This window comes from Nanorana parkeri, unplaced genomic scaffold, assembly GCF_000935625.1.
Source record: "Nanorana parkeri isolate BGI_ZX_2015 unplaced genomic scaffold, ASM93562v1 scaffold144, whole genome shotgun sequence".
Classification (NCBI taxonomy): domain Eukaryota; kingdom Metazoa; phylum Chordata; class Amphibia; order Anura; family Dicroglossidae; genus Nanorana; species Nanorana parkeri.
Window position 1 is genome coordinate 865,212 of NW_017306412.1, and position 17,071 is coordinate 882,282.

At 44.4% G+C, this 17,071-nt stretch overlaps 1 protein-coding gene across 2 annotated transcripts in view; it reads left to right on the top strand.

The window, feature by feature from the left end:
- The first annotated feature begins 803 nt into the window (after window positions 1-803).
- The window catches only part of PRKD1 (protein kinase D1), a 137,603-nt gene continuing 121,335 nt past the window's right edge, over window positions 804-17,071 (top strand). For both annotated transcript variants that reach the window (XM_018554172.1, XM_018554171.1), the window contains exon 1: window positions 804-1,091. In XM_018554172.1, the coding sequence (XP_018409674.1) occupies window positions 930-1,091 (162 nt within the window). In that variant the 5' untranslated portion in view covers window positions 804-929. The remainder of the gene's footprint in view (window positions 1,092-17,071) is intronic.

The following is a 17,071-nucleotide window of genomic DNA, read 5'->3' on the forward strand; positions in this document are numbered from 1 at the left end:
AGGCCCCATTCACACCGGAGCGGTTTGGTTGCGTGGATCTGTCCGCGCTGAACCGCCAACATGAAGGACCCCATACATTCCTAGGGGGACCGCTCATGTGATCGCACGGCTCGCGCCCTAGTGTGAATGGGGCTTTACACAGTTGGTGGTGATGGCCATGATTCACCAGGTTTGCCTATAGCTGGCCATATATTACACAATGTGATTGTACAATCGCGTTTAGGTCTATGACAACTATGTAGTGTGAGGGCCTTCCTGATTGGTTAGGTGTGTCCTGATATTGCCTAGTATTGGTAGATCTAAGGTTTATTGTATAGTATATGGCAGCCATTAATCAGATTGTATAGTGTATGGCCAGGTCACTACTTTAATGTCTTCCTCCCTTTAATCCCAGGACTGTGGGTGTATACTGTGATTATCGATGTGCCCATCCTGTGGCAGGCAGAGCATGCTGTGTGTGTACAGATCTCCGCAGAGTGTCCCCCTCACTTCCTGCTCTGGCTGTGTCACCAGCAGCAGGCATGAGTACCCGAATGGGCGTGCAGGGTGACATGACGCGCTCCTTCCAGCAGAGGGCCCTCGCCAGATGCAGAGACTGGGCTCGTCCAGCAGGGGGCCCCCGTGCCGCCAAGCGGTGTGTGTCTGTATGTGTGTGAGTGTGTGTGTGTGTGGGCGCCGCTCGGACTTGTTGTTGGTGAAAGTTTTGCTGGGAGGGAAGAGGCGGCTGTGTGCGGTGTGTGAGACGGCGGAGAGTGCGGAGGGCCGGCGGGGAGCCGGGGCTGTGCGGGGGAAAAGCAATGTGTTCCTGCGGTGTGTGACCTGGGACCCTCGCTCTGAGCGGCGGCGGCCTGTCTGTATGCGGCTGTAGTTAGCGGGGTGCTGCCTGTGTGTCACTGACCCGTGTCTCCCCTCTGCTGTCCCAGCTGTCTATGAGCGCCCCCCCGGTCATCAGGCCGCCCAGCCCCGCGGGCCACGGCCTCTCCCTGCAGATCCAGATCGGCCTGAGCCGGGAGCCCGTCGTCCTGCCCGAACCCGGGGAGCTGAGTTTGGGGGCCGTTCGGGAGATGGCCTGCTCCATCGTGGACCAGAAGGTGAGGCCCTAACCTTGCATGTGTGTGCTGTCATCGTACGACTTCTCATACACTTCCTGTCGGCAGTACCCCATATCCGGGCTGAGGAAGGTCCCATGTCCGGGATTGTGGGGGCCCCGTATCCAGCCTATTGGGGCCCCATGTCCAGGTGTGTGTGTCCCCCATATCCAGACTGTTGGGTGCCCCGGGTCCAGGAGTGTGGGGGCCCCATATCCAGGCTGGTGCTCCATATCCAAACTGGTGGGGGCCCCATGTCCAGTAGTGTGGGTGCCCCATGTCCAGGAGTGTGGGTCCCCCATATCCTGACTGGTGGGTGCCCCATGTCCAGGAGTGTGAGGGCCTCATATCCAGACTGGTGCCCCATGTCCAGGAGTGTGGGTCCCCCATATCCTGACTGGTGGGTGCCCCATGTCCAGGAGTGTGAGGGCCTCATATCCAGACTGGTGCCCCATGTCCAGGAGTGTGGGTCCCCCATATCCAGACTGGTGGGTGTCCCATGTCCAGGAGTGTGGGGGGCCCCAAGTCTGGGATGGTGGGGGACCCTGCTGTCACCTTATATCCCACCTGTGGGGGCATCTTCCTGGTAGGAACTGTACTGCTGCTGCTTGGATATCACATGGATGTAAAGTAGTTGTGAACCTGATTACTAAAATCTGATATGGGGGGTGTTAAATTTTTTGTGTAATTCCCGGAGTCCAGCTTTATTGTCATTTTTTAAAATTTCTCATTAAAGTATAATCTGGTGATCCCGCCATGAACATCCTCCTTCATGCACTTCCTGCTATAGGCTGACAACTGTCTCCAAACTTTGCTTAGGTGTTGTCACCGTGTCACATGAGTGCTGGTTAAGAGGACAAGTGACTTATAAAGATGAGTAAGGTGGTCCAGAGCTATGATGTGTTGGAGACAGTGGGGTGAGTGCATATAGACAGGAGGTGCCTGGAGGAGACCCGCAGCACTGACATCAAAACAATTGTATTGAACGAAACAAAAATGGTATTTGGTCGAAGAAATGTCATCTGGTTCGGGTTTAGATCCACCCTAATGTCCATGTGGTTTTGGATTTTTATGGCAACATTTTTATTAGATGGTTTCAGTCCAGTTACGTGAAAACAAAGTATTTTATTGTCCAGCTGATGATGGATGTTTTTGTTTTAGTTGTGTGTGAATTCATTGTATGTGTTGACTTTGTCTGCGGTGCTGTGGATTGGAGTGCACGGCCTCTTCCCGGGTGACACATCTGTCCCAGCCCTCATCCTCCTACACTTCTTATCTCGCACACAATCATTCCTACATCCTGGAGGTCAGAAGTCTGATTCCAAAAATCAGTTTATATGTAAACATGCCAGATTATTTACAATCATTCTGCCCCCCCCCCCCCCAAATAGAGGGGGGTAATTGTATTACTCATAGTTTCCATAATTGATGTATTGAAGTCTGTGGATCTGCAGAATGATCGCTCAGGTGCTCTCTGTCCACTTCCAAATGTTTCTGGATGTATTCTTTGTCTGCGTTCTGTGTACATGTAGTAAATGGCGCACCATACAACGCTTTTCTCTGGAGAATGTTATGAGAAGGGCTTGTATTGTTCTTATACAACATTCATCCTTTTTCTTTGTGTGTGACGTTAAACGTTTGTGTCCCATTGCTGGGAAGTTGTAAAGTGTTTTGAAAATAAGCCTCTTCTATGGCTGTGCACTGCGTTTGTTTGATCTTATGTACCCAAAGATACATTGTGAGAGGATACTTGTTGTTGCTCTATCTATGGGTCTAGCACCTGTTCTGGTGATGCTAAAACATAATTTTTCCTTTTACTTAATATATTCTGTCCTGAAAGAAATTTCAGTTGCCATTGTAACGTATTAGTAGATGCCTATGTTCTGCTGGGTGCCTACATGTAACGCCCTGCTGGGTGCCTACATGTAACGCCCTGCTGGGTGCCTACATGTAACGCCCTGCTGGGTGCCTACATGTAACGCCCTGCTGGGTGCCTACATGTGACGTTGATGTAACGCTGTGCCAGAGGCCTACATGTGACGCTGTGCCAGAGGCCTACATGTGACGCTGTGCCAGAGGCCTACGGGTAATGTTCTGCCAGAGGCCTACAACAGGACAAATGCCAGGAGCCAGGTAGCCAATTTTCTTAAAAAATTATACCTGGTGCCCAGCTGGCTCCTAAAAAAAAAAAAAAAAAAATCTTACTGTCTCCTGGATTGGACAGAGTGTCTTCTGAATTCCACCTTAATGTGTTCACTCCTGGTCTTCATAGATGCCTACATGTTTCCTAGACATGTTGAACATGCTAATTTCCTAAAGTTCCTTAAAGTCAACCTGTCTTGAGACACATGTGCGCGCTACCATCTCCAACACTCCTGAAAATAGTTTCTTAGCTGTGATATTGGTCCTGCATTTTCAATATTAAGCGAGTCTCTGGTTTGGAACAAGTAGGTATCCAATGAAGTCAGAATTCTTGAGGGCATACTTGTTCCAGGTAGTGGTTGGGAATGGCGATGCACACATTTTCCTCCTGATTATAAACATACACAACTTACTTTGTACAATGTGTAATCTTTCCAGCCTCTGCCTATGGCTATAGCATAGCTGGGCCTGCGCAGTGTAAGCAAGTAGCATTGCTAAGGCAGATGCCCACTTGATACAAAAACGTTGGCATCCCTTAACAGCGACGAGGGTAGGGAGGAGCAGACATGGAGCTGAACTGTATGGAAAAGCTTGTGCGACGTCTGTGTTTTCTATTCTTTGAGAGACTTGTAGGAAGAGCTGTGTCTGTGAAAAGGAAGAGAGGAAACGTAACAGCAGACGTACTTCTCACAAACAGACTGAAAACAAACTGTTCAGAGGAAATGTGTGCCGAGGCTTGATTCAGCACTGCATGCAGCTATGACTTGACAGTGCGTCTGGCGAATATTTACCATGCACAGGGCAGGGGTAAACACAGCAAATCCTTCAGGTTTGCTGTCACAGGTTGATTTGACAAAGACGAGAAAATTGTTTTTGCTTATGTATAATCTTTTGCAGCCCGGGAGGAGGAATAATTAGCTGGATGATAAAAAAACAAAACGCATACTGATGCAGTGGTCATGTGACTGTAGCGCTCCTCCTGTCACTCAAGGTGCACTGCCATTGCAGCTGAATGGTTGCTGTTGGTGCATCTTGCATCACTGATGTAGTGGATCAGGGGGGTTTACTTCTTAGCTTGGCTTACCTGTCTTAAAAGAAAGGTAGATGCATTGCATGCTTAGCATGTTGCGCTGCCTCTTTAAGACACGGGCTCTTCCAAGATGGCTTCTGGAGCCTGGTTGAATGCACTTCCTGTCAGCTCCATTACTATTGCCATTCCCTGTAATCATTGAAAGCACTGCTATGGGAAGATAATGTTGACCGGTGTTCCCCTGTATGACAGTGTGCTAAGCGCTTCTTCATAACAACAGTAATAATGGTAACAGTGTTGCCGCTGCCCTGAGATAACCTGCGTGTGTCTTGTTGGTGCAGAGGTGCTGCAGCAGCCGAGTGTCTTCTGAAAGCAGCTTTGTGGAGAGCCAAGCAAACCCCCCTAGTAAGAAGTGGTTTTCAGCTGTGTTAATTTTTTTGCATCCGGGTTCAAGAATAAAAAAAAAGTTACAAGTGTGTAATAATGTATCCTTATCTATCTATCTATCTATCTATCTATCTATCTATCTATCTATCTATCTATCTATCTATCTATCTATCTATCTATCTATCTATCTATCTATCTATCTAATCAGTACGTGGGGTATCTCTATTATGTGCAAGCCCTGGTTCACACCTAGGCATTTTTGAGCAGTTCGATAAGCACTTTTACCTGCCCAAGACAAGAAATCCCATGATTTTCAATGTCCCTGGTTCACACCGGAGCAGGAAAACACCAGACGCCTGAAAAGATACAGGGGCTTCTTTGGGCAGTTAAAAGCGCTTTTCCTCCCCATAGACTTCATTGGAAATGCCCAAAAACATGCTCAAACGGTGCTGCCTTGGTGTGAACCAGGGCTTACTGAGCCACTAAAAACTCAAAAATCCATGCCTTGGTTTGTCTGATTTCTTAGTGCAGGGGGGTACAAATTAATATGGATTCCAGGAGCCAGTCTGTCCAATCCAGGAGACAGTGGGATGTTTTAGGAGCCAGCTTCACTGATAATAACAAGACAACACCTCAGAAGTTGGGCACCAGGTGTAATCTGTAAGTAACATTGACTACCTGGCTCCTGGAAGTTTTGGATAGAGTAGTGAAGTGTAAAAGCAGACCTTAAGCCCTCGTTCACACCTGAACGTTTTGTAGCACGTTCTACGCTCGACGAACGCTCTACAAAACGCTCAAAAATATAAATCCCATTGTATTCAATGGTCTCGTTCCCACCTTGGCGTATTTCCGCCCGTCCCTAACGCGCTACAAAACGGCCCACGCCTGAAAAGGTGCAGGTACTACTTTGGGCTGTTTTGTTGCGCGTTTCCATTGGGATACAGCCAAGTAGCCTTCGGAAACGCGCAACTTTTTTACCGCGAATCGCGGTAAAAAAATGCGCGACGGTCACGCATATGCAATACGCCTAGGTGTGAACGAGACCTTACCACCTTTCACTAAAAATCCTCTTGGCATTCAGCTTCTGTATGCTGATATGAAATGATCTTACTTTCATTAATTAAACAAACATATTTTTATTTAACTTCTTTTTTTCTACTTCCGGGTCCTCTTGGGCATTATTGGTCTAATCTGTGCCCAAGCATTGCATCTTGGGAAGGTTACATCAGCAGAGCATTGCTGGGAAATCTTATGTGTTATCTCATGAGATCTCTGGGAAATATATTTTCCTCCTCAGAGACGTTGTGCATGGTCACATGTCCTAGTCACATTGCCAGAATTCCCGGAAGTAAGGGGAGATGTATTAATCTGCCCTTAGTAAACATGGCCACTGTGAGAAGAACGGGGAGGAAAAGAAAAATAAGGTATGCAAAGAATAAAAACCAGGCACTTATCTATCAGTAACTGTAGATTGTCATCACTAAAAATGTTAATTGTAAAGGTGTTTCTGATGTCATTTTAAAGATAAGGAGAGAATTCCTGTGAAACCCCGGTCAGTTTTTTTTATACTGTCTGTGGCCCCTTGGAAGATTCCCCCTCATATCCTGTCCTGGAGACAAAGCAGGAAGTCTCTACAAAATGAGTGGAGCTTCTCTCGAAGGCAGGTGTCCCCAGTAGAATATTTGCCCTCTGCTCTTGTTCTGGTGACATCTCTAACATTTTGCATTTTCCCTCACTTTCTATCTTTTTGACAAATGATCATCAGAACAAATCGTGGGTAGTTGTAGTTGCATGGGACACAACATAAATAAAAACCTGAATCTAGAATTGTATGAAGGTGTCACTCACCGTGGTACAGACAGCAAACCGAAACTAAAATGGCAACAATTTCCAACAATATTCAATAATTATTTTTAAATATTTTCTTACTTACTAAATAAATATTTACATTTTAGTTCTGGTTTGCTGTATGTTACTTGGTGACCGACAAACCTTTATATTCCTATTCCTAGTTTTCTTATTTATTGGGAGGGGATCAGTCTCTATGGGCTCTATATACTTTTTATCTTGTTTTGTAGCATATTTAATTGTTGTATCCCGACACCCCTATGAGTGGTCGTTCCATTATTATTATTTCACGCGGTAAAAAAATGCGCGACGGTCACGCATATGCAATACGCCTAGGTGTGAACGAGACCTTACCACCTTTCACTAAAAATCCTCTTGGCATTCAGCTTCTGTATGCTGATATGAAATGATCTTACTTTCATTAATTAAACAAACATATTTTTATTTAACTTCTTTTTTTCTACTTCCGGGTCCTCTTGGGCATTATTGGTCTAATCTGTGCCCAAGCATTGCATCTTGGGAAGGTTACATCAGCAGAGCATTGCTGGGAAATCTTATGTGTTATCTCATGAGATCTCTGGGAAATATATTTTCCTCCTCAGAGACGTTGTGCATGGTCACATGTCCTAGTCACATTGCCAGAATTCCCGGAAGTAAGGGGAGATGTATTAATCTGCCCTTAGTAAACATGGCCACTGTGAGAAGAACGGGGAGGAAAAGAAAAATAAGGTATGCAAAGAATAAAAACCAGGCACTTATCTATCAGTAACTGTAGATTGTCATCACTAAAAATGTTAATTGTAAAGGTGTTTCTGATGTCATTTTAAAGATAAGGAGAGAATTCCTGTGAAACCCCGGTCAGTTTTTTTTATACTGTCTGTGGCCCCTTGGAAGATTCCCCCTCATATCCTGTCCTGGAGACAAAGCAGGAAGTCTCTACAAAATGAGTGGAGCTTCTCTCGAAGGCAGGTGTCCCCAGTAGAATATTTGCCCTCTGCTCTTGTTCTGGTGACATCTCTAACATTTTGCATTTTCCCTCACTTTCTATCTTTTTGACAAATGATCATCAGAACAAATCGTGGGTAGTTGTAGTTGCATGGGACACAACATAAATAAAAACCTGAATCTAGAATTGTATGAAGGTGTCACTCACCGTGGTACAGACAGCAAACCGAAACTAAAATGGCAACAATTTCCAACAATATTCAATAATTATTTTTAAATATTTTCTTACTTACTAAATAAATATTTACATTTTAGTTCTGGTTTGCTGTATGTTACTTGGTGACCGACAAACCTTTATATTCCTATTCCTAGTTTTCTTATTTATTGGGAGGGGATCAGTCTCTATGGGCTCTATATACTTTTTATCTTGTTTTGTAGCATATTTAATTGTTGTATCCCGACACCCCTATGAGTGGTCGTTCCATTATTATTATTTCTATTCTTTCTTTTCTATGATTAAAATCCTTACAGGGTTTATTATACTCCTATCTAAAATCTGTACATATACACCAAACTTTTTTTTTTTTTTTTAGTTTTGTATAGAATGGGGGAAAGGTTGGAACACTGTGTCAAGTTTTAGTACCATTGGGCCTCTGTAAGATTTCCTCTCTTTCTGTCCTGGGACATGTTACCAGACAAGAAAGAGAAATAAATGACAGAAGTTCTCGCATTCCCCTAGTCAAAGGAGAACTATGAGGCGACTGAAAATCACTCAGCCTCATAGTTCTAGCCGACCTGTGACAATGAAACCCGCAGTTCGGCTCAATAGATCGGGAAGTGAGCGAACACATAGTGTCGCTCGCTCACTTCTCGATCTATCCCTGCAGAGAGCTGTGACTGTCACTCACGGCTCCCTGCAGGGATTCCCCCCCACCCCTGTCCGATCCTCCAGCGCTAATTGGCGGAACGGACAGGGGAGGAGGCAAGCAAATGCTGGCTCTGCCTCTAGAAAGGCAGAACCAGCTGTCAATCCCGCAGCTGGGTGGATCTCGACAGTAATGTCGGGATCCGTCCCGGCTGCGGCGTCTCGGTATACAGCGAGCTGTAGCTCGCAGTATACTGAGTTTAGGGTGACGGGAGGACGCTAGTTTGTGTCTTCCCGTTACCCTTAGGAAAACTATGGGGAAAAACACTGACCCCATAGGTCTCCTTAAACATAAAACAATTACTTCTGTCTGAGTTGCTGTCAGATTTCCACTCACTTCCTGTCCCAGGGACACCCTTTTTACTGGACAGGAAGTGATGGAGTCTCTCAAATGAAACCTCTGACAGCAGTTAGCCCTGGTTCACAACGAAAAAATTGGGAGGAATGTCCTCTAATGCAGCGCTGCCCCATTTGGTAGTGCGCTTCTGTACTTTTTGTCGTTAGCCCTGGTTCACACCTAGGCGTATTGCATATGCGCGGGTATCACGTGTTTTTACCGCGATTCGCGGTAAAAAACCCAGGGCTACTTGGCTGTATCCCAATGGAAACGCGCAACAAAAACGGCCCAAAGTAGTACATGTACCTTTTCAGGTGTGGGCCGTTTTGTAGCGCGTTAGGGATGGGCTGACATACGCCAAGGTGTGAACCAGACCCATTGAATACAATGGGATTTAGATGTTTGAGCGTTTTGTAGAGCGTTCGTCGAGCATAGAACGCGCTACAAAACGTTCAGGTGTGAACGAGGGCTAAAACCTGACTAGAGTTCTAATCCTCTCCTCTCCATCCAAAACTGAAAAAAAAAAAAGGTTTTCGCTATAGATAAACTGTTAGTGTGATTTTAGGAAGAGTACACTGAGCCAAACTAGACCACACTGCATTTTCTGGAGATGACTCTATACGTGTTTGTGAGGGATTACTGTACAGGATGGCAGGGGAGGATCAAAGACTGTCTGCTGAAATTCTTCAGTAAATGGCCCTGCCGGCTTTGTTGAAGGAGCCAGACCATAAATTGTCGACTGAAAAGTGACTGCAGCCAATCAGCTTCAGTCTCTATTTGGGTGTTCTGACAACGACCTAAACAGAATACAATACCTGGCAGAGGGAGAATTGTCCATCTATACTGTTTAGCGTGAATGGAGGAATCTGTTTGAGTCTGAATAGAATAAATCTACAAGTGTATGACCAACTTTAGGCTCTCGAAATCCCCACCCCCTATGTATGCTTCCATATGCCGCACTTCACTCTCGGTCCTTTTCTTTGTTAGAATGGTAACAGATTCTAAAGCTGGCCACACACCTTACAATTTATCTGCAGATTTTCTATGGTCAGATGGAAAAGGTGCAACAGATTCCTCTATCTGCACTTAACTGTGTCGATGGAGGAATCTCCTGCTGGGCCAATCTGTTGCACTTTTTCCATCTGACCACAGAAAATCTGCAGATAATTGTAAGGTGTATGGGCACCATAAGTTTGAGAGGACTTGTCAGCATTGATCAGTCTCCAATTTTTGGGGTCCCCAGGTGACATTAGGGGTCCTAGAGACCCCTAATGTCTCTATAAAGAGGACCTGTCAGTGTGCCTTTGCTAATATATAGGGGATTGTTATCCCCCTATGTAATAGCAATAACAATAAGTGTAAAAAAAATAAATATATAAATACAAAAAGTTTAAAAAAAGTAAACCCCCCCAAAATGTTTAACCCCTTCATGACTGAGGCCTTTTTTTCATTTTTTGAATCCGGTGCACCGCGCGCAAAAACGACAATTGCGCTTCACATGTTACATATTGCCACGAACGTCGAAGTGAGGGCAATCATTTTAGGGCCATCAATCACTGATAACACTAAACTGATGAGCGGTAAAAACCAAACTAATGCAGTCACCACATCTAGGACTAGTAAGCTGCACTATATAAAGTTTGGGTTTAGATATACACTGAGTGGCCAGATTATTATGACCACCCCATCAGTACTTCGTTGGGCCGCCTCGTCACTTCCACGAGATGTTGAAAGGTAATGCGAGGAATCTGACACTGCACTGTTGCCCTTCTGTTGTCTTGTACCAGTCTTGCCACTCTCCGTTCTGCCCTAACATTGACTAGTCGCTGACGGCCACAATTCGCACGTTCAGACCCAGATTTTCGGCTGACAGTCCAGTCTTAAAACACTTTAACAACAGCTGCTCTTGAACATTTAACGAATTTGCTGTTTTGCTGATACTCGCTCCATGGCTCTGAGCGCCAACAATCATCCCACGCTCAAAGGCTGTTAAATCGCGTTGTTTACCCATATCTTCAGAAAAACATCACTTCTACTGTCGTGGTAAACAACCTGCTTCCCTATTTATAATGGATGCTGCTGGTTAGTTACTATGGGATATAGAAAGACTTGGCTTTAGAATGCTTATGGTGTGTGAGGTCGACTTTCTGTACATCATGAAGAAGTTTACAAGGCTACTTTGTGTTCTCTGACTATCAAGGCTGATCTTTCTCTGGTCCTTCCTGTTTGGTAAAGTTACTTTATAGCATGTTCAGTTCTTGTTACCATAGGAACAATATTGAAGTTAAGCACAATTATGCATTTTTTTCTTCATGTATTGTTTCGTTATGTTGTACTGGGTCAAATGCAAAACACCTCCGTTAAATGTGTGTATTTTAATGAAGAAAAAAAAATCCTGAAATGTTTCAGCTTACGCAGGCATTTTGCTGTGAGCAATGCGCTTGATGTTATTTTCATTCTGGGGTGTTAACTGCTTGAATGCTGTCTAATTTATCTTTATTTATTGCCCTGTTAGACAAATGTTTCAGGTAATTTCCCTTTCTCCATTTGTCACATGCTGCAACTACTACATACCTCCATATTGCGGTGCAACATAGGCCAGTCTTTTTATGGCTTGTATAACAAGCTATTGTAAGACTAATTGGCATCCTGAGAATAAAGCTGTGTAGGATAGGAATTGTTTCAGCTTTCTTGTGTCCCAAGCAGAACAAAGTTACAGGTTTACCAGCTGCTTATTGAGACGCTGTCACCTTGCCCTCAGATTTGTGTCCATTTACGTCAGACTACCCCCCAAATTGGCACGATCAGGTCCAGCGAAACGGAACTTTGATCTGTTTGTTTATCCGGAACTGGTGGGAGATTGGGGTGACTGTATGTGAGCAGATGCACATCCATTTAGATCCAGCTGCCCATAGGCCATCCGATCAGATCCGAATGAAAAACTGGTGGACCTGATTGGACGGCCTGTCTGAAAGGGCTCTTAAGTTTATATGGGATTGTAGTAACCAGACTGTTTTAGAATAAGAGCTCTTATCAGCTGATTCACAGGTACTGATGCTGAGGCACCTGTCTGTTCTTGGAGCTGACTTACTGTACATGTCTGATGCTGTTCCATAGACATTTATGGGGGTACCTGTAAGAGCCATTTGGGGGCAGAGGGCAGCAAGATAGTGTGGGAAAGGTGACCCTGTATTGTGGCTTTAGGGCTGCCACAACTAATCGATTTAATCGATAATAAAAATCCTTGTCAACGATTCTCATTGTCGATTAGTTGATTGTTCGATTGGTTGTTTCTCACAGGCTTCCCCTCTCAGCTGTCACAGGAGTTCCAGCACAGTGTTGTGCTAGAACTCCTGTATTGGAAGTAACAAGTTCAATAAAGAGAACCTGTCGCCGTCAAATGCTATCACACAGGAGGTAAGTGGGGGGGAAGTACTGTAAAAAATAATAAAACAAAAAAGTGCTAAAACAAGAAGATTAAAATAATAAAAAAGAAAGTAAAAGATAATACGATAAATACACAGTTTAAAAATAGAAAAAAAAAAAAAAACAACCCCACTGCCACTGGCCACCGCCATCTGCATGCAAATAAACTCACGTGTAGGGCATTGTGTGTTTAAGCTGAGTGCTGCCCCCATTCCACTGTGTGCCATATTGTAATAGCCAGGCAGCAGCGCTCTCTAACACACAAATGCACATAAAATGCACAGTTGATAGCTGGGATTAGGTAAAGCGTCTTCTATGCAATCGTATCATTGTTTGCTGTCAGTGTAAATATAGTATACTTATGAATGAATTGTGTTTTGTTCTCTAATCGAATTAGCTTTGTCTTTTGTGGTGTGTCAAGTTATCATTAGTGATCATTTATTACTGAACGTAGGCAAACATATCAGATTATTTTGGGGATTTTCCATTGCTTTGGTGTTTATTGCAGATGCCCTACATTCTGTCCTTGGTTATGTGATTTGTATCTGTGTGTATTGCAGCCTGGAAATGCATTGCCTGCTATTCACACATTTTACAGCTTTGCTATCCATGTAAATCTATATCATTTGCTGTCTCTGGAATGCCGAAAGTCTAGTGCAGTGACGTCATTGTCAGTAACTGGGACACACTGAGTTTCCGCGTGCACTTGTCATTTAGCTGTGACTAGTTCAGATGACATCCAGAGGTGTTGTGTGTATGTCTGCTGATGTCACCAGTCCAGGCAGTGATTGCAGCAATGGAGGGTCTCCTGAACTCCTGTTTGACGTCATTATTGTGCTCTATGTGTTTGTGTGATGTGTTCTTCATTTATAAACTCTTCCTAGTTATCCCAAGTGATTGGGTCAGCCTCAGTCATGAAACAATATAAAGTTATATAGTTATTATTGAGGGGGACATACATGATGTGGAGAACTATGAGGTGAGTGCTTTTCCCTCATCCTCATAGTTCTAGCCGACCTGTGACAATGAAACTGTCACACGTCGGCTCAGTAGATCGGGAAGTGAGCGAACACATACCGGCGTTCGCTCATCCTGTCACTGCAGAGAGCCGTGACAGGGGAGGGACTGGATTCCCCCCCTCCCCGCTCCGCTCCTCCAGCGCTGACTGGCGGAACGGACGGGGGAGGGGGCGGGTACAGCTGGCTCTGCCTCTAGATAGGCAGAGCCAGCTGTCACTCACGCAGCTGGGCGGATCCAGACAATATTGCCGGGATCTGTTTCAGCTGCGGCGTCTCAGTATACCGCGAGCTGAGCTTAGGGTGACGGGAGGACGCTAGTTTGTGTCCTCCCTTTACCCTTAGGAGAACTATGGGGAAAAGCCCTAACCCCATAGTTCTCTTAAGAAGAAAGTTCCTATTTTTTTTTAGATGTTCAGGCTTGATTTGATATATGTAGAGAAATGAGAGCGGGCTGGAAACTTGATACGAAGATCATAATGATCTCTTATCTGTAGCATGTAGAAAATGGGTGCTATATTGGTCACACAGTTGAATTTTGATTGAAAATATTTGTTTTCGGAACATAATTCAGTTTGACAACAGTTAATGGGGTCAAATCAACGACATAAAATTATTTCAAGTAAGCTTTGATTTTATCATCAAAAACAACTCTAGTATGTATTACAATGCTGATGTTATAACAGGATAGTATAAGCTCCTTTAGTATAGACGAAGAGGAAAGGGGCATTAGAATAGAGTAACGTTATGGGAAAGTTATTGATGAAATGATTAGTCTAGTGACGGGGTTTCTTTAATGAGATGCATATCTTGACACATCCAGAAGGTTAAACCAAACTTCACAGCCTGTGCTCATAGAATTTGTCTGTCATTATTTCAATAGAATGGTCCTAAAAGAAACATGACCTCTGGAGTCATTGACCTGGAACAAGTATGCATATCAGAGAGTCAACTGACACCCACACATTTAGTATAAGCAGAATGACACATCGGTGATGCAACCTCTGTTTTTCTCAATGAATATTCCCTTTAAGAATTGCTTTGTCCACTATGCAGCTATAAATTGATAACCAACATGAATAGATTTATTGATTTCAAATTGCAATCAAATCTTCCCTTGGTGCTGACTAGGAAAGCAAAACACATCTACCTATGCTTCTTTATACCTGATGGACACACATATGTTCCTGGGGAAGTAGCAGCAGTGTAATGAGGAGTGAGGAAATACTGGACCGTGTTTATTAGTTTATATTTGTCTTTTAGCTGCTATTCTTTTTTTTCTCTACTCTTTAGAACTTTTCCACTTGTGCCTTGTATGTCTGATGTCAGGCACTGCTTCCAGATGCACCCCACCCCCTCCTCCTCCTCCTGAATCTCCGGAAATTTAGGAGGGGTGGAGAACAGCTCAATTTACTCTCCTCCCCCTCCATCCGGGGCTTTTAATCCTTTTGGTGCCGGAGGGCCATGCTGCCTTGCCGTTCAATGTACTGTAGAACCTGCTGCCACATACATACATGATGTGGAGAACTATGAGGTGAGTGCTTTTCCCTCATCCTCATAGTTCTAGCCGACCTGTGACAATGAAACTGTCACACGTCGGCTCAGTAGATCGGGAAGTGAGCGAACACATACCGGCGTTCGCTCATCCTGTCACTGCAGAGAGCCGTGACAGGGGAGGGACTGGATTCCCCCCCTCCCCGCTCCGCTCCTCCAGCGCTGACTGGCGGAACGGACGGGGGAGGGGGCGGGTACAGCTGGCTCTGCCTCTAGATAGGCAGAGCCAGCTGTCACTCACGCAGCTGGGCGGATCCAGACAATATTGCCGGGATCTGTTTCAGCTGCGGCGTCTCAGTATACCGCGAGCTGAGCTTAGGGTGACGGGAGGACGCTAGTTTGTGTCCTCCCTTTACCCTTAGGAGAACTATGGGGAAAAGCCCTAACCCCATAGTTCTCTTAAGAAGAAAGTTCCTATTTTTTTTTAGATGTTCAGGCTTGATTTGATATATGTAGAGAAATGAGAGCGGGCTGGAAACTTGATACGAAGATCATAATGATCTCTTATCTGTAGCATGTAGAAAATGGGTGCTATATTGGTCACACAGTTGAATTTTGATTGAAAATATTTGTTTTCGGAACATAATTCAGTTTGACAACAGTTAATGGGGTCAAATCAACGACATAAAATTATTTCAAGTAAGCTTTGATTTTATCATCAAAAACAACTCTAGTATGTATTACAATGCTGATGTTATAACAGGATAGTATAAGCTCCTTTAGTATAGACGAAGAGGAAAGGGGCATTAGAATAGAGTAACGTTATGGGAAAGTTATTGATGAAATGATTAGTCTAGTGACGGGGTTTCTTTAATGAGATGCATATCTTGACACATCCAGAAGGTTAAACCAAACTTCACAGCCTGTGCTCATAGAATTTGTCTGTCATTATTTCAATAGAATGGTCCTAAAAGAAACATGACCTCTGGAGTCATTGACCTGGAACAAGTATGCATATCAGAGAGTCAACTGACACCCACACATTTAGTATAAGCAGAATGACACATCGGTGATGCAACCTCTGTTTTTCTCAATGAATATTCCCTTTAAGAATTGCTTTGTCCACTATGCAGCTATAAATTGATAACCAACATGAATAGATTTATTGATTTCAAATTGCAATCAAATCTTCCCTTGGTGCTGACTAGGAAAGCAAAACACATCTACCTATGCTTCTTTATACCTGATGGACACACATATGTTCCTGGGGAAGTAGCAGCAGTGTAATGAGGAGTGAGGAAATACTGGACCGTGTTTATTAGTTTATATTTGTCTTTTAGCTGCTATTCTTTTTTTTCTCTACTCTTTAGAACTTTTCCACTTGTGCCTTGTATGTCTGATGTCAGGCACTGCTTCCAGATGCACCCCACCCCCTCCTCCTCCTCCTGAATCTCCGGAAATTTAGGAGGGGTGGAGAACAGCTCAATTTACTCTCCTCCCCCTCCATCCGGGGCTTTTAATCCTTTTGGTGCCGGAGGGCCATGCTGCCTTGCCGTTCAATGTACTGTAGAACCTGCTGCCACATTACATCATGAGTTGGTCCCTTTCACAGAATAACCACCTGAAAATAAGTCTTTAGAATGCATTCCTCTAGTATGTCAGTGAACGTTTACAATATTGCAGTCAGTTAATACATTGAGATTTTCATTTCTGATCATTAATTGTTAAAAGAAAAGGTTTATTTATCTTTTTGTCGGTTGAGGCTAGAATTCGTGAATTCTCCACTGTCAGAATTATCTGTCCCATGAAGTATTGCAAATGGGAAGTCTTTTAGAATTTGTTGATGCAGCACTCAGTATTTATGGCCTGTAGATTCTAAAGCCAAGGGGTGGGGGGGAATTTATCGAACCTGGAACAGACAAAATCTGGAGCAGCTGTGCATGGCAACCAACCACCTGACGATTATCGTACGATAGTTGTGGGTGATCCAGCGATCGTACGATAATTGTAAGGTTGATGAGCGCACGCTACGATTTTCGGCGGGTTGGTAGCGCGATCGCAAGACGAAAGCCGCACGGTCCGAGGTGCGCAAAGGCACACTGCCCGTTCACCATTGCAATCATCTGCAAGCCTGACCCTCATCGGGGAGGACTTGCGATGATCCCAAGTACGATCTGCCTGTCCAAGATGGGCAGGTCGTAAAAACGTTTAATCACCTTACAACCATCGCACAACGAAAGTCAGTAGGTGGTTGTATGGTGTATGGCCACCTTAAGATTTGAAATTGAGAGAGTGTCGCTGATTTGTTGTCATGCACAGCTGCTCCAGATTTTGTCTGCTCCAATTTTGATAAATTCCCTTTAAGGCTTTTATTGAGTCTCTTTGGTGGCAGAATTGAAGGGTGACCATATATTGCCCCATGAAAAGAACCTC